At 36.1% G+C, this 25,850-nt stretch overlaps 1 protein-coding gene across 1 annotated transcript in view; it reads right to left on the bottom strand.

Moving 5' to 3' along the window:
- Window positions 1-706: 706 nt before the first annotated feature.
- Window positions 707-25,850, bottom strand: part of LOC308552599 (NKG2-A/NKG2-B type II integral membrane protein-like) — a gene marked incomplete at both ends in the record, with an annotated part of 36,234 nt that continues 11,090 nt past the window's right edge. Inside the window, 7 exons of the mRNA XM_081127811.1 lie at window positions 707-818; window positions 1,136-1,236; window positions 2,872-3,023; window positions 3,553-3,606; window positions 4,108-4,206; window positions 4,687-4,764; window positions 7,374-7,433. Of these exons, the coding sequence (XP_080983937.1) occupies window positions 707-818; window positions 1,136-1,236; window positions 2,872-3,023; window positions 3,553-3,606; window positions 4,108-4,206; window positions 4,687-4,764; window positions 7,374-7,433 (656 nt within the window). The remainder of the gene's footprint in view (window positions 819-1,135; window positions 1,237-2,871; window positions 3,024-3,552; window positions 3,607-4,107; window positions 4,207-4,686; window positions 4,765-7,373; window positions 7,434-25,850) is intronic.

Here is a 25,850-nt window from a genome sequence, read left to right as displayed (position 1 = left end):
AAGAAAGTATGCCATTTAGAAAATTATGACTATAGAATGCCCATATTTATTTAAGACTTCAATATAGAAAAATTTCAAATATAGTAGAGAAATGAAAGGAAACCTAATACATGGACGAATAAAGCATGATATTGATTGGGAGAATCAATCCTGTAAAGTGACTGATCTTTATACATTACTTATGCAGTCCCAAACATAGCCCAAAATGTTTATTAACAGCTTCATCAAGGTATAATTCACAAAGCATAAAATTCACCCATTTAGAGTATATATATCAGTGATTTCCAGTAATTCACAGAGTTCACAACCATCATCACTAACAAAATTGAGGAAGTATCCAGCCCTCAAAAGAAGCAGTGAACCAACTGGCAGTTGTTTCTCATTCCCACCTCCCTTCAGCCCTTGGCAGCCACTAACCTACTTTCTCCCTCTGTGGGTCTAGCTATGCCTGATATTACATGTAAATTGACTCACACAACATGTGGTCTTTTAGAAAAGTTGAATGTCACAAACATAACATAGCGCAAAAAACACCAGCCGTTAAAAGTAATGATATCTGTCCTTTTGGATGTGTATATTATTTTCTAATAATTGTTATGGAAAGTACTTCATTATTAGAACAATAATATGATTCATTTGAAGATTTACATGGTCATAATATTATTTCCATTTCATGAAAATAAAGCCACCCGACAGAACCCCAACTCTAAAGCTTATGCTTGCAGATGTATCGTTTAGAAGATCCACAGCTCTCCGATGAGAAGCCATATGGGTGCATCAGACCACAGTCACCTTTACCAGTTGATAAACGTGCTTCACTGTAATGGAGAAAAATACATAATTTTGTTGCTATAGTGTATGGGGCCAACCCATGAGACAATAAATAGCATTTTCCATGTAACTGCAATAGGAGAATGTTTTCAAAATGGATACTGATATTTTTCATATAATATCAGTATGAGTTGGTTATTAGGAAAACTGGGCAGCCATTCTTTAATATTTGTATCAATGTTTCACTAACTTTGAATATCATTCTTCATGTATGTAAATCAGCTTGAGCAAAAGAATTAATAATACTCTTCTGAATTTTTCTTTTTGTATTTTTCTTTTATAAAGCATTTTAAAAACAACTTACTTCAGTTTGAAAGTTGAACCATTTATCCACATCCAAGGATGATCCCTGCTTTTACGAAAAGCTCCAACCCATGATGGAGGTGACATGGAACTCAGAAATTTCTACGGCAAAATAAACAATTTTTATTTAAATAATCATCATGAAATTTTATATTATTTGTAAACGCAAATAGTGTATTCTTTCATAAAATCCTTCACTTTGAGAAGAAAATGAGAGTGTTGGATCCTAATCTAACACTAAGGGTATATTCAAGACTTTTATAAAAGATATATTAAATCATTTTTATATTCTCAGACTTTCAGCAATGTTTGTACATTTGATTTAATATTTTCATTAAATGTTTCAACATTTGTTTAATGTTTTCATTCTTCTTCTTAGTTTAATAAGGAAAATTCTGATTCATGTACTTTAGTAGTTACGCATGTTGACAAAACTAACAAAACTTTAAATAAGTTTCTAAATACTTATTTAAAGTATTTGATAGCATGACTAAATCAATGTACTTTTCTACTGTTTCTCAGATACCAGGTTTTTGGTTTTTTGGTTTTTGGTTTTAAAAAGGGGGAGGATTGTAATTAAGAAAATAAATGACATGAAAACCAAAAATTTGGTTTTCTGTGTCCCATACCATTCTTTAACCAGATAAGCCCCCATTTCATCTGTCTCTGTGTTGGTGGAATGCAGTGGTCCAGGTGTCAGAGACTCATCTCCCTGCTGATTACAACTATAAATTCCAGAACTAGTGGAAGATACAAGTGAAGGAGAGCTCTGAAAGGCGGAAAGAGAAAGGGGAAATGCTTTGGGGCCCGCATTAGGGGACAGCAGAATGACAGGGTACCTCGTATCTTCACCCAGCAGAAGAAAGCGGCCTAGGCCTGATGCGTCCCAACACCCAGCCTAGCAATAGGAGGCGGCTGAAGGGAGCCGTTCCCCCCGGGCTCTGGGGAGGGGACCCTGCCCAGCACCACCAGGCAAGCCTCCGAGGGTGATCCCTCAGGACACCTGCTGAGAAGCCACCAAAGGAATCGGGGTGGGGCTGTCGGAGGTGGGACCAGCAAAAGAGATCCTCTGACTAAAAGTAATGGACCCAACAAGGCTCTTTACCCCTGAGGCCATGACACTCATCCCCAATGAAAGACATCAGATAGAATGGATTTTAAAAGGTCACATTCATCTAGCTCAGCAGTGAAATTTAACAAACTGCAGACAAGTACTATATAGATGAAATGCAACAATATCATATGGGAGCCAAAAGAGGCAGGAAGAAAACGTATTACTGTATGATTTCCTTGATATGAGGTTCAAAGACAAGCCAAGACACTGTGTGATATTAAAAGTCGGCAGAGTGGGTAAGTGATGAGAGATTATGCAGGAGCAGGGCTGCGGAGGACTGCAGGTTCTGCTTTGTAGTCTGATTTGCGATTCTGTGGTTCTGCTGCCCTTGTCGTCAATGTGCTCAATTATATGTTTAGTGTCCTTGATATAAAGTAACATTAAAAAGCAAAGTGTATTTTGGAAACCAACCATTTAAGAAGCACAGTTTTCTATGAAAAGCAAGATCGAAAATTAGCAGATGTGCATTAGTGGCATAAAAATATAAAATATTATAAAGTCAAACAGTGGAATATTATACAGACTTAAAATGACTACAAGTATGTACAAAAATATGAATTCTACAAATATACTATTGACTGGAACAAGCCTTAATAAAGTATATGAAATGTTTAGCACCTCACCCTTTCTTCTTCATCATCTATATGAAGCAAGCTGGAGTTCTTGGAAGCACAGGCCATCGAACTCTCACGCCATGTTTTATCTTCAGTACTAAGGTTATAGCAACTGTTGGAATATGTAAACCACTCCAGTGGACAACGACCACAATTATGTGCTAAAGAAAAATTATAAATTTTTAACTTAACACAATTTGATCTAAAAGATTACATATATGTCCACTTACATACACATATGTGCACAATATCTATGGACCTTCACAGGCTGATACATATAAAACAAAAAACACTCAGACACACACTCAGGGAGAAGGGTCACTTCTCATTGCCTAACTTATGTGCTCAAATAAAGAAAACACACAAACAAAATATTCAATTTCTAATGTCCCGGAAGCCAATGAAAGAAACCACCTTTTTTACAATAGCAATGTGATTTTTCCTCATCATAATAGAGTAGTAGGAAATTTGAGCTAATTGGCAACAGTGGGCACAGAGATTTTACATAAATACTTCTTCATATTGTTGCATAAGAAGAAACACTCTCCTATAATTATCATTTATAAATATCTCTCATTTTATAATTTATATTCTCTCCCCTCAAAAAAGTCTATTATCATTTCTGCCTAACCTAAGATAGAGACAACATATAAACTTGGTTAATATCAGAACTTTGAAAATTTCATGTACCTTTCTGGATCCTTGTTTTGGGGGATGAATTGGTCTTCTCCAGTATTACAGTACCTAAAAACATGAAGGTAATTCTTAAAAAATTAATTAACCTAAATAAATAATAATTTTTGTTTTTAAGTTTGAAGTTTTTTTTGCATTGTCTATTATGAGAATTATCTGTAATAAAACTGATTTTACCAAGAAAAATTAATAAAGCATAAAGATTTAGGGGAAAAGCATTTAGGGGAAAAATATTTTAAAAGCCTAAAGGACAAAACTTTACCATCTCTTAAAGTATTGGTTTAACCAATACCAAGAATTAATTTATATTTCTCATAAGGTCTTTTGGGTTCCTAAACTATGTGTTTGAGTTATGAAACCAGAATATATAAATGTATGTAAAATATTCTCTACAGTGATTATGTTAGGCATTTGACAAATTCAGAATAACATGACACATTTATCTAAATGCACACATTAAAATGAGAGTTCTATTCATAATATTATGAAGTGTTTAGAGACACTGAGATTCATTGAAGTAAGTAGTTGCCTTAAAATCTTTCAAAAACTTACCAGGCATAAAATGTATCACTCTTACTATGCTGTACATCAAGATGAGGCAGATGACTCCCAGGATCCCAGCAATGACCTTCTCTGGAGGCGATGGTGAATCTGCAGGAAGAGAAAGGAGGGATGGGGACATTGTTTAGATAGTTTACATACAAGAGAACCCACAACACAAGGAATCATATATATAAACTGGAACCCCGAAACCTATCCAACACTGGACTCTTCCTCTCAGAATATACTATTGTATTTTCAGGAAATAAAGTGCTCCATGAGTTTTTGGTCAAAGACTACACCTTACAACAATGCCTGCATAAAATTTGTCCTCGATTTCATATTAGAATACTGTATTCCAGCTTTAAGCTCTGACCCTCAGATGGAAAATGTGTGAGCTAAGCCCCCACTCTTTCCCGCTCCTCTGGGCCCCAGCAGCACATCCCAGAGTTGCACTGTGTGTCTATTAAACGGGTTACCTTTGCAGGGGTCATTCTTGTCATCCCATTGAAGATCCTGAGAGGCGTCTGAGTCTATCCCCACAGAGGGTATTCGCTGTTCAGTGAGTAAACGAGCTTCTCACGCCCTTACCTTTCACTTGCTGTCTTCTCGAGTCCTTGGCCAGGTTCGGTTCCGAGCCGTTTTCTCCCTGGGTATCCATCTCGGCCCCTGCGTAATGTCAGGGATGGGGCCTAGGCTAACGGTACGCAAGGAGTTAATAAATGATGCGAGTGACAAGATCACCGGGAGAGTCAATGTGGCTGGAGTTGAGGTAAGGAGCAGTGCTCACTTCGCGCTTGACCGACGTGAAGTCCTGTGCTAACTTACTTAGAGGTTTCAATGTGTTTTATGACAGAACAATAGTTCTTAAAATGATACACCATGTTTGACATGACATTATTGGCTGAAGCCATGAAAAGTGAGAAGTTAGGGAAGAATAAAGCAGTTCAGAATAATGATATCATTATTAAAGTCATATTCCACTGAAACATTTTAACACTGTTAGGATAACTGAAAATTAAAATGCTGTATAGAAAAAGAACGTGTTTTGCCAATTTTTGTGACAATTTTTAAATCCACAAATGATTAAATCTTGAGTATTCTAAAGTTGGGAGAATAGTAGTATTAGCATATACACTAATTCCTGTAATACATTAATTTTATTTAGTCACATTTATTATGAAAAGGGCAGATGAGGTGCTATCAAATGATATTTTATTTTGAATAATTGTGGAGTTCTGAGAAATCATTAAAATTTAATGAAGTATTTTATATGTTGAAAAATGTTACATGACACGCTAAAGTTATCCAAAACATACAAATAATAAAAGCAATAGAACATTAAAGGATTTTAAAATTATTAACTATAAACAAGTAACTTACAATTTATTTAATGGTTAAGATATAAAACCATAAATGATAAATAAATGTGTAGATCTTTTATGGAGAAACATTGTTGGAGCAAACTTCCAGAAAGACCCTCTGGCTATCAAAGTAGTGTGTAGGCAAATACAATAAATCAGATAACACTTAATTCAGTCAATAGGCTCTACAGTCAGTGACATCTAAAATAAATTGTGACTTTCACATTTGTAATGTATGACCTTTAAAAGTTATGTAATGTCTAACAACCTAGTTTACTAATCTAAGGTGGGAATGAAAGTATATAAGCTACAATGCATGTGAAACACTTACCATTCAATCTGACATTTCTAAACTCTCAGTACGTCACTTCTTTTAATGGTTTTAACACAACTGCCGTGCACTATCTCTGATTCACATCAGACAGTGCAACATAATTCATTAGACAGGAGTCTCTTATCAGTGTGGCATGTCTTTTGGCAATGTGTTGTTCAATTTGTAAAAAGTCTTTCCATTGTTTGTAATTAAGTTTAAATAGACATTTTACAGAGGCTACTAAATCCTGATTTTTATGGCAAGTCACAATGCTTTCATTTCATCAAAGTGCATGTATGAGGAATTATGTTTGACCTTCATGATTTGATGAATTCATTTTAAGAATCTATTTTTAAAGTCTGTGTTAAATATAAAATAATATACATATATACTTAAATCTATTAATTACAAAATCCAAAGTTGACTGTTCTTTTCTTGCTGCTTATGGGATTTTAAGCCCAAACATGCATGTGTATGCTCTTTAGCAATTCTGCACAGGTAAAAATTTGAATATTTTAAGATAGCCACCAACGTATTTCATATTTTATTCTTTTTACCCTAAATTGTACAAATAAGCATACCAACGTTTCCTTTGATTTGATTGTATATAAATTGTACTTCATTAATATCACGGCTAGCATTTGTAATTTCCCATTAAATGAATTAGGCCAGTAGAGAGACAGGAGAGTGCACATACCTCTGGAAGCCAGAAGGTCAAGAATCCTTTAGTGGGAGACCAGGTCACTCCTGTACACAAATAACGTCTGTGGTTTTCACAGACTACTCTGTGAAGACTGAGAGAGAAGCAATAGTAGAAAAAAGTAGATTTCTCATTAATGTGTCACTTAAAGTTTGCACAGGAAATTCTTACACTTGGGCAATTTTGAAGATGCTTCATTTCATCAAACACCTCCAGAGTATAGGAGACTTTGAGCTTGTAGTGTGTCATTTAGTTTGTCCATTGGTAAGTGTCTTGGAGAAATTATTTTCATATTCTAAATGGTTTCTGGGACAAAAACTTGACCACTCATGCTGTCAACTTATCTCATCTTAAAATCACAAACAGTGAAAACTTAGGCTTTGTTAAGAGTGTTTTAGATGCATAAATTGTATTCTTAGACAAGGTTGCCAAATACGGGCACTACCTAATTTTAGTTATACTCTTATTATGTTATTTTTATTACAATGGAAAACATTTAAAATCATAATCCCATTAACAATTGGTACTTAATGATATTTGTCACTAATATTCCAAAGAATTACTACATTTTCAACTTATAGTAACTGTCACAAGTATTAATTCTCAGCCTCTCTGCCCTAGTTCTTAAAACTGCTGCATTAATTTAATTTTTTTATATAAGTAACCTATATTTCTCCTCATAAAAATAAATGTCTCTGTCAAGGAAAAACATTGAACAATATTTAACTATACCATAATGTAAGAGACTGGAATATTAAATTACTACCCATTATATTATTCATTAATTTATCTGCCAATCATAATTAGTTGTCTGTATTTTAATAGAAATGTTTGTTGTAAATGACAAAAGCCCAAGTCTAACTATGTAGGAGGAAAACAATTGTAGTGAAAAACAATTTACCTTCATCCAAACTGGAGAGGGCAGAAAAAGTAGACTTTGAAAACACACGCCAAACGACACCTGAATACCAGAAGAAATAAAACATTAAATTAGATGGAATTCTTTTTATCTTTCTCATATTATATCAAGAAAGGGGGAAATGTTTACCTATTATTGGTAAGTAAACTAAAATTAGAAGTACCATATGGTCCAGCAAACCCACTTCTGGGTATATATCCAAAGAAAAAGACACAATTATGTTTGAAGAGATATTTGTACTCCCACGGTCATTGAAGCACTAGTCACCATAATTACGGGAGAAAAGCAACCTAAGTGTCTTCAGTGGATGAATGGATTAAAAAAATATTATACACACACACGCAGTGAATTACTATTCAGCCATGAGAAAAAGGAAATTTCTGTCACTTGCTTAGTGAATGAAGTAAGCCAACAGAGAAAGACAAATAGTGCATGCTATACTTTTTCTGTGGAATTTAAAAAGATCAGGTTTGTAGAAAAGTGGTTGCCGGGGCTGGGTGGCGAAAGTAAGGGGAGGCTGGGAAAAGCGTACGAAATTTCCGTTCTAAGTTGAATGAGGCCTAGAAATCTCATGTATTCCATGGTGACTACAGTCAATAACACTGTATTGTATAATTGAAATTTACTAAGAGAAAGAACTTAAGTGTTCTCACCAAAAGGGAACAGAAGGTAACAAAATAAGCCACAGATTGTAAAAGTTTCCATTGATATGCAACCCTGCTGAATAGGAGAATTTCTAAAAAAATTCTGTATCTTGGCAGTTACCAAATTGTCATGGGGATGTAAAGCATAGTGGACACAGACAATAATATTGAAATAACTAGATATGGTGCAAGGTGGGCACTAGATTTACTTCGGGATCACTTCATAAATTATATAAAGGCCTAACCACTATGCTGTATATCTAAAACTCATATAGAATAATATTAAATGTCAACATAATAGAAAAATAAAACAAAATTGCATTTGCAAAAGATAAAAGAGATTCTATAATATGGCTTTATCCCATTTCCCAGTGGCAATTTTTAAAAGCCCTGTGAAGAGTGTCATTACTCACTACCTGTTATATTCTGAGAAGTATCATTGAAGTCAGAGATTATGGGATGAAAGTACGGTCTTCAAAACATGCACTTCATTTCCACAAAAGAACAGAAAAGCCAGCACAAACAACTTGCCCCAAGAATATGATAAGCTTGTTCATTTTGGGAGCAAAAAAATGTTAGCAGAAGTTTTCCTCTTTTATGGGAAAAAGGCTAAATTATGTAAAGTTGAAAGCTTAATATTTATGCCATCAGTTTTTTGAGTTTTTAAAAAAAATTTTATTATTGTTTAAAATATTACAGATGTCCCTTTTCCTCCCCAATGACCCGTTCCACCCTGTCCCTTCCCCCTCCCCAGGCCCTCTCCCCACCATTGTCCATGTCCTTGGGTTGTGCATATATGCGCATAAATTCTTTGGTTACTCTCTCCCCCTCCCCCTACCCGCCCTCCTCCAAGGAAGTAATGTGATTATGACATCAAGATTATTTCCATTACAGCATTGGAGAGATAAATAATAATCTGACTGATGTTTTTACTTTGTAACCAATTGGCTTAGCTGTGTGAATTAGTCTAAAATAAGTTATCTGGGAAATATTCACTCAAGAGACAGTTACCTAGGGATCACATAGATTGCCATTCATTTTGTAGTTATTTTTCCTCCCTGCTTTCTCACTCTGTCCCTCAACTGTCAGAATCAGTAAATGTTATAGGATAGTGAAAACATGGCCTTTTGAACTCAAGCATTAATAGGTAAAGCGTCACCACTGGTCTGATCTCTCCACTTTTCAGGGTGTTAGTACAAAAGTATCTTTTAAACAAATCTTATCATCGACAGGTACTGAATGTTATGAAGACACTATGAAAAGAGTAGCTGGGTTATATTAGGCAGGAAATAAAACAAACACATTGTAAACTATATAAATTGTGAGCCTATGCCTTTGAAAAATGAGGTATATTAAAGATAAGCTTTGCCTGTAAATCAAATTAAAATTATGACATTTTCTAATCTGAGGCTGACTCAAGTTAAGGAAATCACAGTGTGCTTAAGGAAATTCATACAGCAGTCTTTTGTATTAATAATAAAACAGCTGGATAACCTATGTGCAGATGAGCTCCTGTAAGTATACATCATCGGATATCTTGTGGATTTTTACATTTCTTGTAGATTTTCCCACCCCTTTATGGTAGCAATTCTACTTAACTGGTCTCTATTACCATTCATCTTTTGTGATGTGTTTATATATTGGTTTGTGTCATTTAAATTTTATAGACAGTACTCTGTCTTATTGACCCCTAAAAGAATGAAAGAATTTAATTTGTAGAAAGAATTATACAATGTTGATAAAATTAAGGAATTTAAGTGTCATGCAAAACGTGATATATGTGTACCTGTATATGAGGTAATTATTTCAAAATCATTATTGTTACTCTCTAATAAAATCAGTTTATTTGGGGTTTTGGTTGCTATGTTTTAAAGTGTTAAGAATGTTGAAAGATTTGAAATGTCATGGGGAGATGAATTCTAAGTGAACTGTTGCTTCTGATTTTAGGCCAGGACATCCCCTCCCCCCCCTTCTGAGAGCCTTCACATCACACTGCCAACCTTTCATATACACATGGTTGAAATTGAGTTTTCACAAACACCAAACCAAAAACTCTTTCCAGTTACAGTGATACCCAGACAAAAGATATGGACATTTACCTGCTATTTTTAGTAATTTTCTAGCATAACATGCCCACATTCCTCCTACCCCAAATTTATGTCAACTAGAGCCCATGAATGTGGCCTTATTTGGTAATAGGGCCTTTGCAAATGTAATCAAGTTAAGATGAGATCATACTGGTGTAGGATGGGACTTAATTAGTCATATGATATTCTGTAAGAAGAGGGACATGTGGACACAGAGACAGAGACATACAGGGAGAACAATGAATTTCAGAGGCAGAGATTGGGGTAACATGTCTGTAGGCCAAGGAATGCCAAGCATTCAGTGCCAAACCCCAAACTAAGAGAAATACATGCTACAGACTCTTCCCTAGAGTCTTCAAAGTGGACATAGCTTGTTGACACCTTGATTTCAGACTTCAGCCTACAGAACTGTGAGAGAATAAATATTTCTGGTGTGAGTCAGACAACATTAGACTGTATGATGTTAGGAGGTAATAAATGTTACGTGAAAAACATTTTGAACAAAGCAAGAGGAATTGGAAGTACCATCTGCGAGAGGGAACTGGAATTCCATTGGGATCTATTGAGAATGTAATATTTGGACAAAGACATGAAGTTGGTGTGAAAACCAGCAGTGCCGATAAATTTGTCCCTAATCATCACAAAATATCAGTCTTCCTTATGGTCTCAAGAAGATTTTCCATCTCTCATCCATTGTTTGAATTTCTCTTCTTGTTATTTATGCTGAATAACTGTGAAGGGGAGAGTGGTTCAGACAAACTCTTCAATCGCCGTGATTCTCCTTGTCGTAGTCATTTTATGTAAGAGAAGTAACTGTTGAGATGAACGGGGGTGTCACTACCTACACAAAAGTCACTATTTGCCAAAGACCATCCCAGGAAGTCGGGTTACTTTTATTTGGAAATATTGGCTTTGATCATCTAATTTCTTACTCAGAATTATTCTCCGGATTATTTAATTTGGTGACTTGTCCTCAAAATTTGATGATTTCTGTTTGTCTCTCCATATTGATCATTTGTACTTTAAATTTGAGAAATTTTCTCTATCAAGAAATAATATTTCTATTAATTTGTTAATTAATGTAGTTAAAATACAAAGAAACATATCTGGTAATACTGAAGTTATGTGAGGAACCATGTGGCTGTGCAAACCATGTGAGTATTTTACATTGTGGCCTCTGGGATTTCCTTAACTCCTACAGGCGGTCATACTGCTCGTACACTCCTCTCTTCCCCACATCTTCCTATCCTTATTATTGTAGATGAGATTATCTTGGGGCGAATCTACATTTCTTCCCTCTGACCAACATGAGAAGAGTACACTTTGCAGATAATTAATAAGGTGGCCATGTGACTTGTTTTCATAATACACTGTGATTGGAAAAATGACACTTTACGAGTTCTGAGCACAGGCTTGAAGGAGCACGTTTCTGATAGACCAGCTGAGAGTTGCTATCGCTGCTATGAGAAGGTCATGTTCCAGGTAGCCCCCTGTTCAGAGAACCAAAGATTTAAAAGAGATATGAACTGAATCTGTGGTCTGAAGCTGAGCCCCCATATGCCCAGCCCCTATCAACTGAAAGGCGACCAAACCGCAAGTGGGTAAATGAGAGATAAATGACTAAAATAAATGCTTGCTGAAATTGTCAAGGCTACTGGGTTGTTTGCAACACAACTTCAGCGATTAGATACAGCTACAACGTATGCATGATATGAAATTTATTATGAATATTGACATGTTTCCTCTATGGGAATCTAAGGAATAAATGTATACAAGAGAAAGACTGCACCTATATTCAAAGAGATAAATGTATACAGTAACTCATTTTGTAAGTAATAAGCACGTATAGGGTCTCTCCCACTAATAATTGAATTACAGTAAAATTATCACTGAATGGTTGTCAAATTGCTAAAGTTTATCCCACATTCTGTCAAATAACTAACAGTTGGACTCACATGGATATTTTATCCTTTTAATTGTTATTTTCTTCATTACTTAACACTGTTTTCCCCCATCAAAGCATGCTTCTAAGCATAGTAATTAAGAGTGTCAAAAGGGGGAGACAGAGAATTTAATAAAACAAGGTACCTTCCAAAATATCTAAAATCCAGTAGGGAAAAAACACCAAAGGGCACTGATTATTACCCAGTGTAACCACCAGCTGCACCAAAAAATGCAGCTAATCATTGCTAATGCTGCAGCAAAATAGATTTAGAAGATATATGTGTTGCTTCCATTCTCTGAGCAAGTGAGGCATATTTAAAAGTCTTTTATGTAGAAATCTTGGGGCTGTGGATTGTAACCTTGAGTGCCAATTAGGAATTTCTTCCTCTGGGCTCCAAATCCACCTTTAATGCCCTTGGTGAGATAATGGTGCCACATCCCGTACAACCTTTTCCCTTTTGGCTCACTTGATGTTTGGCCAGTAAAAGGCACTAGAGAGGTCGGCAGAGAAAGGGCTCTGCTGGGCTCGCGGGGTGTTTGCTTCGTGGGCCCCGGCGGTGTGGCCGATAGCCGCATGCCTGCAGGAAGCGCTTGTGGTGTTCACCCTGCAGCAAGTCCCTGTGGCTGGTCACAGTCAGTTTCCTCTCCTGCAGCCCCTGCCTGCACACACTTTGGCCGGGTGGCTTCCCTCTGGCAGCCACAGCACGAGAGTCAGCCTCACCAGCACTGGCCAGAGACCTGGAACCGCTCTGTCCTAGTGCCATCCGGTGAACACACCTGCCACAGAGTTTTCTGTAGTGACGCTGTCTTCAGTGAAGTCCAAAAGCCATCCTGAGGAAGCAGACCTGGCACCCATGTGATTCCACATTTTGGTAACCTTCTTTAACCCAAGGGTACATTTAAAAAATTTCTACTATTCCCGTCTCTGCAGGCTAACCCCAACAAATAGCTAATAATTCTATAAATCAAACTTCCCCTGTTTTTTTCTCTCCTGACTCAACTGACTTACTCACCTTGCGATCCTGGGATGTCCAGTCCCCATTTTCCACATTCAAGGGCTAGGTCAAATCAATGAACTTGAAATATGTGTGAAGTTATTCACATTATTATAGGCTTACAAATAACAGTTCTTGATATTATAACTCATAACTTATACATAATTTATGTTCATGAATAGCAGAAGTTTTCGTGTATAATATGTACCTGGATATATATATTTTTTAATTAACATAAATATAGAGTTAAAAAAAATTCTGCAAGAACAAGGGTGAAGCCTCAGATAAACTATGGACTTTAAGTGACAATGATGTGTCAATGCAGACTCATCCTCAGTTACAAATGTACCACCCCGTTGGTAACAGGGAGGCTGCTGATAATAGGGAGGCTCTGCGCTGGTGGGGGCAGGAGGGACATAGGAAATCTCAGTACCTTCTTAATTTTGTTGTGGACCTAAAACTCGTCTCAAAACAATACCTTAAAAGATAACTCTACAAAAATAATTGCAGTGTTTTTGAAGAAACTAGAACTGTTTCTTTATAGATGGTAAGAGTACCATTATACCAAATTTAGGTAAGCTAATGTGCCTGGTGCTTACAAACATGCTTTTTTTTCTAAACAGGATTCAGAAGAGAAGTTGTGTTTGTCAGGCACTGCAAATGTACCATTTTTGTCTAACCCTGAAGTTACTGAGAATCTCAAGTACAGAAATAATATATCATTAATCTAATCATATATAACTTAACACTTTAATGAATAAACAATTTATTTAGAGTAATATTTACATATCTAAGTCAGAATATTTCTCATAAGTTTTCAATAGACACAGTTTAAGGTAAACCCTTGATTTCGCAGACCTCAATTTAATGGACTTTGGATTTTACGGACAAAATTTCTGGTCCATATGTCATATGTGAAAATTAACACCCTGCTAATTTTGAAATGATTTTAACAAAGATCTACTTATAAGTAAATTAACAGGCTCTTTTTTTGATATTAATTCACTGTTATTCTTAACAAATTTTAACAAATAGACCATATGTGGGAAAAAACACTGTAGTAATTTTGCCAACATAAATAAATATTACATATCTACAGCTAGAGTGTACATATTTAAGTCCCTGGGGCGCTGCTCCCACAGTGCTCCGGCGATGATTAGCGTGTGGTCACAGCGCCCAGCTCTGGGCTATTGGTTCTGTTGGCCTCGGAGTGGCTTTCAGGGGCAGTTTTCTCACCTGCCGGCTGATGTTCCCGCAGCACTAAGCGCACCCCAGCCTGTCATTTGTTTCCTCCTGGTGACTGGCGAATGCGTGCATTGACTAGAGCTATTCAGTATACATTTCAAATTACAATAACACATGTAGAAAAGTTTTCTGTGAAATTAAACTTTTCATACATACTTAATTTTAGTTACACAAACGTGTCCACATAAGTAAAAACAGGCAAACTAACTAATTTGTCAATCATTTAACATACACATTCAGAAAACCTACTTTATTATGTGACAGACTTTTGGCTTTACTGGATCACCCCTTGCCTGAATTAGTTCATTATATCAAGGTCTTACTATGTTCATATAATTGTTCACACATTTATTTTTATTTCTAAGATTAACTCCTGACTTAGAAAGCATGAAGGCCTGAAATACATGAGCCTTCAGGCCACACCAAAAATTATCCTTGTTTCTGTGGGAGAGTCAACCCTGGACATTTACCAAAAATGCTCAAAATTTCTATGAGAAACACATTTTATAAGAGATTAAGCAAAAGCTTGTATACTCCCTTGAATCTGTAACAGCCAGTGAAGTTGGCCTGCGGCGCTGAGGGGGTCCGGGTGGCTGCTGAGTTAAGCGCACAGGCCCAGCGTCTGCTGCGCTTAGTGACCAAGCAACTTAACCATGTCTCGCGCTCCAGGGACCCCCGGGGACCCTACCCCGGCCCAGCATGTCCAACATCCAGGAGACCCCACAAGGTTCCGTGGAGACACAGAGGAGTCGGAATCAACTGGAGACACGGAAGATTCACAGGAATTGAGGCAACAGCTGCAACAGAAGCAGCAGTGCCCTGACCAGCTGGGCAAAGGCACAGAAAAGGGCCTGAGAGCTCGGATCTCTCCCCAACCCCCAGGGAACAGCATCAAAGGCAAATACACAGGGATCGCCTAGTGGCTGAGTCACAACTTCACGGCCAAAGGTCCAGGGGCAAGCTGCCGGGAAAGAGCCTCTGTTGCTGGAGCGGGAGCCAGTTCCAGGGGATCTGGTGGTTTTCCTGCGGAGAGCTCAAGAGAAAGGAATTCAGTCTCCCGGGAAAGCCCCCTCAACCTCAAGAGCAGGTGCAGGGTGAGGAAATTACTGAGCATCACCTCCCCTTATTCATGAAAGACAGTCTTCTGTTAGGCAACTTGAAGCCGATATTATGGGTATTAGTGACTTATTTAAAGATCTGGGAATGATAACTCATGAGCGAGGGGATGTGACAGCATAGAAGACAAAGTTGAAAATGCAGCGGTGCACGTCCAACGAGCCAACGAGCCAAACTGTCAAGGGCAGCGGAATATCAGAAAAAGGGCCCCTGCATGTTGCTGTGAGACGCACAAGCCTTAAAGAAATGTAGGCATCTACAAGTGGGCTAGCAATGAAGAATGGAACAAAACTCTCCACCCTTATATTTTAAACGAGTATGGTATAATTATTTTACCTCTGGTTTTAATTTGTATGTTGAGATTTTGGATGTAGTTTTTGGTAATATTAAACACTTAGAATGATTTTGAAAACGAATAAATTTGCCTTAGGAAAAAAATGCCAAATTGATATTTTTAGGCAACTCATTTTGAAGAGCAACTTAAAAAAAATTGCTGGTTACAGTTGACAGTCAATAGTGTTTTGGTTTCAGGCATACAGCGTGTTGATTGGACCTATGTATACCTTAAAAGGTGATCACCTCAGTGGGTCCGGGGCCCATCTGACACCATGCAGGGTTATTAGAACATTGTGGACTATATTCTCTATGCTGTGCTTTGCATTGTCATGACTGTTTTTATAACTGGCAATTTAAAGAATACCTTTTGGATAAGAGTTTCAAAATGTACAAGCTTGTGAGCCGGTCTTCATTTTCAGGCATAGGTAACCGTTTTGTACCATTCTTCATTAAAAAAGGAATTACATGTTTGTCAATTAACTCACTCGCCTTTTTAATCAATCTTGTTTGAATGCGCTAGTCTGAATACTGTAAAGAGAATTATTTTAGTTCATAGTTCCTATTTCATCGTATTCTTATATAGCAGGTTGATCGTGAAGGCAATGTTTTATATGGCAAGCTATGAGACTTCAAATGGAAGCAAATATAGTATTGAGTAACTAAGTAAGTTGTATATTTGCAACCAAACTAATGATGATTTTAAAAAAACAAACAAGTAAAGTTAATTCTAATTTATAGTTTTTCAATTTACATTACATTGCTACACATTGAACACATTAGGAAAATGTATTAGTACCATTAAGTGAAGAAAACAAATGGACAAAAGTACCAATTTCACAGCTCTGAGAGTTGATTGAAAACTAATAATAACTTATGATTATTAATTATTGGAAACGCTGCTAGAGATTCAGGTTAAGAATTGAGTAAATTTGTAGTCTTCCCGTCTAGGACTGCTCCATGTCTCCCAACCCCCATCTCAGCATGGTGAGTAAGAATTGTAATTTTTACAATTCGCAGAAGTCTTGATTAGCAGTGGAAGGGGTTGTTAGATTGCCTGCTACTTTTTCAGCTCAAAGTGCTGAATTTACTAGGTAATAAATGAGGAAGACCATCCTTTTTCTAGTTTGAGGTTGTGTCTCCTTGTGTCAGGTGCAGTGCCGGCCATAAATCTAAGAGGAAGGCACTAAAAATAAGAGTGCAATGAAGAGATGACACTGGCTCTCTGCACAGGCTTGACTGATGGCGGGGGAAATGTGCGCATGTGTAGAAGAAACAAAGATATTCCAGTAAAAAAATAAAAGCCAAAGGGGACTTGAGTACTGATTTCAAACTCCCTGCACACACTCACACTCACACACACACACACACACCCACACACACACAATTATATCAAATAGCAGAGGGTGGAAGCCATATTGACTTGAGGTATTTGAATACATTTTACAAAAATTATTGGTTGTCAGCTAAGCTATGCATACACAAGGATAATCCCTAGTAAGCACACTTCCAAAGAAAAGATTCTACAGTAAAGCTCATTAAACTTAAAGAAATACCTAAGGAAGATGAAGCAGAATCCATATTTACTATACTATATTATCAAAAATATGTACTTAAAAAATATTAGACAGCATGCAAAGAAATTGAAAAACGTCTCCCATACTTGGTGGGGGGAATGTATGGAGATCAGTATAATGAATCTAATTTATACTGGGATATGATGTTGGATGTATTAGAAAAATATTTTAAAGCAATTATTATAAATGCATTTATGAATAGATTATAAAAATACTATGTTTAAATTACTATATGAAAATATGATGGCAGCTTTGGCTAGTGATGCTCAATTGGTTGGAGCATATCCCTAGCACCAGAAGGTTGTGAGTTCCATTCCCTGTGAGAGCACATATGGGAGGCAAACAATGGATGTCTCTCTCACATCACTGTTTCTCTCTCTCTCTCTCTCCCTCTCTCTCTTTCTCCCCTTCCCTCTCTAAAACAAAAACAAAAACAACAACAACAACAAAATATATGATGGCAGTGACAGAACAATTCAAGAAATAAAAACTATATGAATGAACAAAATAAAAATTCTGAGTTGAAAAATACATGGATTACTTTGAAAAATTCAGTATATTTACTTAAATTTTGAGATGCAGAAGAAAGAATGGACTCAATTAAAGATGGAGTAATGAAATTATTATTTTATTTTTTAAATTTACTTTTATTGTTGAGAGTATTATAGATATCCCTCCTTTTTTCCCATATTGATGCCCTCCACATCACATCCAGCCCACAATGCAGGCATTCACCACACTATTGTCTGTGTCCATGGGTTATGCATATGCATATATGCATATAAGTTCTTGGATTAATCTCTCCCCACCCACTCCACCACCCCCACCTTCCCACTGAGACTCATCAGTCTGTTCCATGCTTCAATGGCTCTGGATCTATTCAGTTCCTCAGTCTATTTTGTTTATTAGATTCCACATATGAGTGAGATCATGTAAAACTGAATCAGGAAGAATCAGAAAACCTGAATAGGCCAATAACAACTGATGAAATTGAAGCAGTAATAAAAAAACTCTCAGCAAACAAAATCCCTGGTGTGGATGGCTTCACAGGGGAGCTTTCTAATTCTTTAGGTTGTAGGGTTAGATAGTTTACTAAAACTTTTTCTTGCTTTTTGAGGTAGGTCTGTAGTGCTATGAACTTTCCTCCCTGGACTGCTTTCGCTGTGTCCCATAGATTTTCGGTTGGTGTGTTCACTTTCATTTGTTTCCAGGAGGTTTTTGATTTCTTTCTTGATCTTATGGGTAACCCATTCATGATTTAATAACATACTATTTAGCTTCCATGCGTTTGAATGTTTTTGAGTGTTTTTACTGTAGTTGATTTCTAATTTTATGCCATTGTAATCTGAGATGCTTGATATTATTTCAGTCTTCTTGAACTAGTAGACTGGTTTTGTGTCCTAACATGTGGTCTATCTTTGAGCAGTACCATGTGCATTTGAGAGGAATGTATATTCTGTAGCTTGGGGTGAAATGTCCTGTAAATATCAATTAAATCTATCTGATCTAGTGTGCCATTTAGAGTCACTGTTTCTATGTTGACTTTTTGTCTGGAAGATCTATCCAGTGAAGTCAGTGGGGTGTTCAAGTCCATGACTATGACTGTATTGCTGTTGGTATCTCCCTTAAAGTCCTTAAGATTATTATTGATACGTCCTTATTTATTGCTATTTTAATCCTTTATGCCTATGTTTCTCTCATTATTTCTTCCTATTATTACAGCAGCCCCTTTAACATTTCTTGCAATGCTGGTTTGATAGTGATAAACTCCTTTAGCCTTTTTTAGTCTGGAAACTCTATTTCATCACCTATTTTGAATGATAGCCTTGCTGGATAGAGTAGTCTTGGTTTCAGATCCTTGTTTTGCATTATCTTGAATAATTCATGCCATTCCCTTCTGGCTTGTAGAGTTTCTAATGAGATGTCAGCTGACAGCCATATGGAAGCTCCCTTGGAGATAACAGGTTGCTTTTCTCTAGATGCCTTTATGATCCCTCTTTGTCTTGAATTTTTGGCATTTTAATTATGATGTGTTTGGGGTGGGCCTCTGAGTTTTTCTTGCTTGGAACTCTCTATGCCTTCTGAACTTGTGTGATTTTTTCATTGACCAGGTTAGGGAAGTTTTCTGCCATTATTTCTTCAAACAGGTTCTCTAACACTTGTTCACCTTCAACCTCTTCTGGCACTCCTATGATGTGAATATTGTTATGTTCATGTTGTCCCACAGCTCTCTTAGACTGTCGTCCTGTTTTTCAATTGTTTTTTCCTTTTGGATCTCTGAATGAGTGCATTTTTCTACCCTGTCTTCTAATTTGCTGATCTAATCCTCAGCTTCCTCTAATATGCTATTTATTCCTTCCAATGTATTCTTTATTTCTTCTCTTTCATTCTTCATTTCTGACTGGTTATTTTTCATAGTTTCCATATCTTTTTTCATGCTGTTGAGCATCCTTACAATCATTCTTCTTAACTCTATATCTGATAGGTTGCTTATCTCCATTTTATTTAGCTCTTTTTCTGGAGACTTCTCTTTTTCCTTCATGTGGGGCTTTTTTTTTTTTTTTTTTTTGTCCTCCCATTTTGGCTGCCTATTTGGATTTGTTTCTATGTATTAGGCAGGCCTCCTAAGACTCTTTTTTGGAGGGTCTCTGGTTCATACCAAAGTCAGATGGTCTTTGTGGCTGTCCTTGAGTACCCTGTTTGGAGCTATCAACAACCCACAGCTTGAGGTCCCCTCTGTTGGGGCTGGGTGCATTTGGACAGGACAGAGATGCACACCAAAATCTGCTTTTCCAAAGCCCGGGTCCAGAAGCAGGTCAGGCAAAGACTCAAAGCACTCTGAGGTCTGCCTCTGCCTGAAGGCTGATTAATCTTATTCTCTTAATGAGCTTCAAGCTATTGAAACTCCACAGGGTGGGGGCCTGGTGGTTATCAGTCTCTTAGTGAGCCTCAAGCTATAGAAACTTCTTGAGGTAGGGTGAGAGGTTTTCCAGCAGGGTGGGGCAGTTACTTCACCCTCAGGCAAAAGCTGCTTGGAATGTAAATGTTGCCTGTGAAAGACGTCCTCTACAGTATGGGGGAATGACTCGGCATAGGAATCCAGAGAGGTGCCCCCTGTGCTCTATCTCCAGAGCCCACAGCCCTAGGTTCTCCTCACACAGCTCCCGCCCACTCTGCCCTCCCTCTGCTGGAGCCCAAGGTGAATGGCTGCAAACGAAACTTTCTGTGTTGGCTCTTTAAGAGGGTGTCTGCATTTCCAGCCATGTCTCCCTGGCAGACAGATACCCTGCTGCTGTTCATAGCCAGATGTTATGTGGGCTCCTTTCTCAGTTCTGGTGCTCTTGGCTGGGAAGCCCAGCCTGGGGCTTAGGCACCAGAATCCTCAGGGAGAACCCCCACACTGAGATATCCCTCTGGATGGCTGTGGGAGCCCAGCCATCCCTCTTACTCCTCTGCACATCCTACCAGTCTCTATGTGGTCTCCACTTTTCCTCCTTGGTTATGAGGGTGCTCTCCAGCTCATCTTCAGTTGCTGTTGATTATTGAGGATGGTTTTTTTATATTTTAGTTGTAATTCCAGTTTGGTCCCAGGAGAGTGTCAGTGTAGCTTTCACTCAGTCCTCTGCCATCTGTAATCCTCTGTCAAGTAACGAAATTATTAATTCCAGAGGCTAGAGAAAGCAAGAGAATAATTAAAGGAGTCTCAGAGACCTTTAGAACAGTATCAGGAGAATTGACACAGCATAAATATTGTCTGAGAATATGAAGCTAGAAAGAGACAGCAAAATAATTTTTGAGACATAATGAATGAACTTCTTAAATTTTATGCTAAAATATATATAGACACATGTATAGAAAGTTATTTATGAAGAAGAGAGCATCTGCTATAAATTATAGTCCATTAATTAGATAATGATGTAGAAAAGTATAAATTTCACTTCTACCACAAGCATCAAACATACAGCATCATAAAAATATAAATTCTCAGTGTATTATAGACCTGAATTGAAAAGTTAATCAATAAAGAAAAGAGATAAACCCTAAAGAATTATATAGCAGATTATCTTCATGACCTTTGACTAACTTCTGAAATAAACCTAAAATAATCAGTAAAACCTAAAATGAGATATTAGATTATGGTAACATGAATAAATTCTGGTCATTAAAATACTCCAGTCTGAGACTAAAAATGTAACTAACAGTCAAAAAGCTATTTGCTTCTTATAAATTTTAAAAAGAGCTCATATCCAAAATATAACAACTTATAGGAAGGAACAGAACAGGCAACATACAGGAGAAATGGTCGAGAGATATGAACAGGCACTTCCCGGTCTCATAATAAAGACTTTCATGAGGAATAGTGCCCAGAAAGATGTGTTCAGTCTATCAGTGATCAGGAAAATGCCCCAAATGTCATAATGATACTTTTATATTACATTCAGAACATATAACATAGAAATTTCTGACAGTACTAAGTTTTTGATCATGGAACTATACAATAAAATGTGCATTTACATAATAAACAAGAAAATGCTGGGATAATCTAATAAATTTGGCATATACATATATTTATGACCCTGCAATTTCATTCTGATGCATAGAGGACAATAAAGTATAACTTTCTACATATACAATTATAATAATATACTATTTATAATAATTAGATTTATATTATTACATTATATTATCATAATTATAATAATTATTAATTATAAATATAATATTTATAGTATATGAATATAATATATGTAACATTTATATATAATATAAATTGCTTGAAATACAATATAATATTAGGATGAAAGACAGACAAAAGGATTTTTATAAAATCATTATTCATAATACCCACACATTAAAAGACAACTGTATTCTGCATAGAATAGATTAAAAATGTCATGAACATACAATATAGCAGTGAAAAGTAACAAATTACAGATAAATGCTATAATAGGGGTAGATTGCAAAAATATCATGTGAGAGTTAAAGGATACACATAAAATGCATAATGAATGATTCCCATTATATAAAGTTCAAAATTAGGCAAAGATAATTTATTAAATAGAAAGTCAGAATAGTGGTTAAGTGAGGAGGGAGGAGATGTTATGAGAGAGTACACAGGAAAGGAGCTATGTGGACTGGCAACTTCTATTTCATGATTTTTAATTATATTGATCTTTCAAGTTTGTAATTAATCTGCACAATAACGATATCTTAGTTTCCTTGATGTATAGTAAAATTAAGCAGCAAAGTTTGTTTTAGAAAAAAAGCATTTATAGAAGCTTGGTTGTCTATGGAGAGCAAGAATTGAAAATTATTAAATGTGAACTAATGGCATAAAATATAAATAAAATATTGCAGTCAAATAATGGAATATTTACAGCCTTTAAAATAAATAAACTACAAGTATATACAAAAACATGAGTGAATTCTATAAATATAGACTAAAATAACCTTTTAAATAAAATGTTGGAAGCATTTAATCTCTTACCATTTCTTCTTTATTATCTGTGTAAAGCAGGTTAGAGTTCTTAGAAGCACAGGTGGTCAAACTCTCATTCCATGTTTTTCTTTCAGTACTAACATAACAGCAATTGTTGGAATATGTAAGCTACTCCATTGGACAACTACCACAATGATATGCTGAAGAAAGATTATGAATTATTATTAAAAAAATTTTAATTAAAAAAAGTAATTCAGATATTTGCATAGGTATAGACACATTTATGCTTAACATATGTACATGCCCTCACAGACTGGTCCATATGAAAGAAAACACACTCACACACTCACAGAGAAGGGTTAGTCTCTTATTCCCTAATTTATGAGCTCATATTAAGCAAACACACAAGCAAAAATATCCACTCTCTACATGTCCTGAATGTCAATGAACAAAACCACTTTTTTAGAATACCAAAACTTTCTTTGAGCCCATCAGCAGCAATGGGTATGGTGATGCATACGAAAACACTCTTGCATAATCATTATTTATGAACATGTATTGCCTGGTATTATAATTTATGTCCCCACCCCAAAAGCACTATTATTTTGACTCCCCTATGTTAAGACAAAGTATGAACTCTTTTAATATCAGAACTTAGAACATAATTATGTACCTTTCTGATCCCTGTTATCAAGGAAGAATTATTCTGCTCTAGCATTACATTAGTTAGAAAAAATAGTAATTCTTATTAAAAAATTAATGTTGATGTAAATACATCATAATACTTTTTTTCTTACTTTGAAATAGGTTGTATTGTCTAAGATTAGAATAATCTGGAATAAAATTGAATTACCAATGAATATTAATGAAGCAATGATAATTTTGGGGAAAAATATTCCAATAGCCTAGATAACTAAACTTCACCATCTCTCACAGTATTTGGACTAACCAATCTCAAGAATTAATTTGTATTTCTCAATAAGGTGCCCTAAAGCATGCCTTGAGTTATTAAATCAGAATAATATATGGATATATGTGGACATATATATGTATATATTTATAAACTACTCTCTAAAATTGTTTTGATATTTATAGCTTGGACAAATTCAGAGTAACCACTTTGCACTTAGTCTAAATGTATACTTTAAAATCAGAGGGTTTTTTCCCTCCATTTAAAAAAATTTATCTTTACTGTTGAAAGTATTACAGATGACCCCCCTTTCCTCCTCAATGATCCCCTCCACCCCAAACATGCCCCCCCCCACCTTCTCCACACTATTGTCTCTGCCCATGGGTTATGCACATACGCATATAAGTTCTTTGGTTAAACTCTCCCCACCCACTCCTCCCCACCCCACCTTCCCTCAGATTTGTCAGTCTGTTCCTATTCTAATAGTAACATTATGACATGTTCAGAGGCACTGATGGACATGAAAGTGAAAAGTTCTGTATAGCCTTACAAAAATTTACTTACAGGGAATAACCAGTATGGTCACCAACAGTGGACATCAAGACAAGGCAGATGACTCCTAGAATCCCAGCAATGAGCTTCTCTGGAGGTGATGGGGAATTTGCAGGAAGACAAAAGGAAACACTTAGAAAGTAGAGAGAAAATTGTTTAGACAGTTTACACACAGAGAATCATATACATAAACTTGGACTCCAAGCCCTTAGGAATAAATGACATATGCAATAACGAGATTCCTAGTACAGTAAAACCGGGCTGGCTGGAGAGCACATTTCCGAGTTGAAAAATCTAAAGTTCTGGTTTTAAATTTCTTAGCTCTTTAAACAAGTGTTTCATAGTATATGCAATTTATCAGATATTCTACATTTGACAATATATTAGTTGTTTGAGCAATAAATCAGTGAGGAATAAAGAATATCATAAATAATAACATGCTCATTAATTTAAAAACAGGTTTTTTGGAAATATTTTCACCTTATGAGAATGTTTGTATTAAAAATGAAAATGGTATATTAGAGAAAAGGAGACTCACAATATTTTTGATAAATTTGAAATCCAGTAATGATTAAAGATTGAGTGCTCTAAAGATGGGGCATTAGTTGTGTTGGCATATATAGTGATTTTCTGAACTAAATTAATTTTATGTAATGACGTATATTTATTAATTAAAGGAGCTGAGTTGTTATCAAATGATCTTTTATTTTGAATGATTGTGGAGTTATGACAAATTATTACAATTAAAAAATGTTTCGGGTGTTAATAAATCTTACAGTCACACCAAACTTATTCAAAACGTAAACAATATTCACACCAAACAACAATGAAACTTTTAAAGTACTTATGTAACACAAGAAATTGGCAATTGAGTTAATGGCAAAGATATAAAACCATAAAAAAATATATAAATGTATAAATCACTTATGTTAGAACACTGATGCTTCAAACTTCCAAAAAAGTCCCATGGCTGTCAAAGTCAGCAAGGGTGCCTTTAGTTGTGTAAGCAATAGTATTGAATCAAATAATGTAATTTAATAATTCAATCAATGGGCTCTGTGGTCAGTGAGTTCTAGAATTAATTCTGGCTTTGAGGTTTACAATGCATGACGTTTACACAGCTACTTAGTGCCTAGCAAGTTAGTTTACTAATATAAAGTGGGAATAAAAATATGCAGATGTAATGAATGTAAAACATTTAATATTTAATCTTGCTTTTATAAGCTTTCAATAATGTTAGTTATGCTAATTATTTCCTTAACACAATTTCCATGTTATTTCTTTTTTTTATTTTAAATATATCTTTATTGATTTCAGAGAGAGGGAAGGAGAGGGAGAGAGAGAGAATCAATGATGAGAGAGTCATTGATCGAGCCCGCAACCCGGGCATGTGCCCTGACTGGGAATCGAACCCCGATCCCCTGGATCCTAGGTTGACGCTCAACCGCTGAGCCACGCGCGGCCGGGCTCCATGTTGTTTCTGATTCACATCAGTTAAATGCTGTAACATAATTCATTGACCAAGAGTGTCTTTACCGCTGTGGTAGCGTTTCTTGCAATGTTTGTCCATTTTTTAAAAAGTCTTTTGATTGCTTATAATTAAGCTTAAATTCACA

Source organism: Miniopterus schreibersii (assembly GCF_964146895.1).
Source record: "Miniopterus schreibersii genome assembly, chromosome: 2".
NCBI lineage: Eukaryota > Metazoa > Chordata > Mammalia > Chiroptera > Miniopteridae > Miniopterus > Miniopterus schreibersii.
This window is presented reverse-complemented; position numbering and strand designations above follow the sequence as displayed.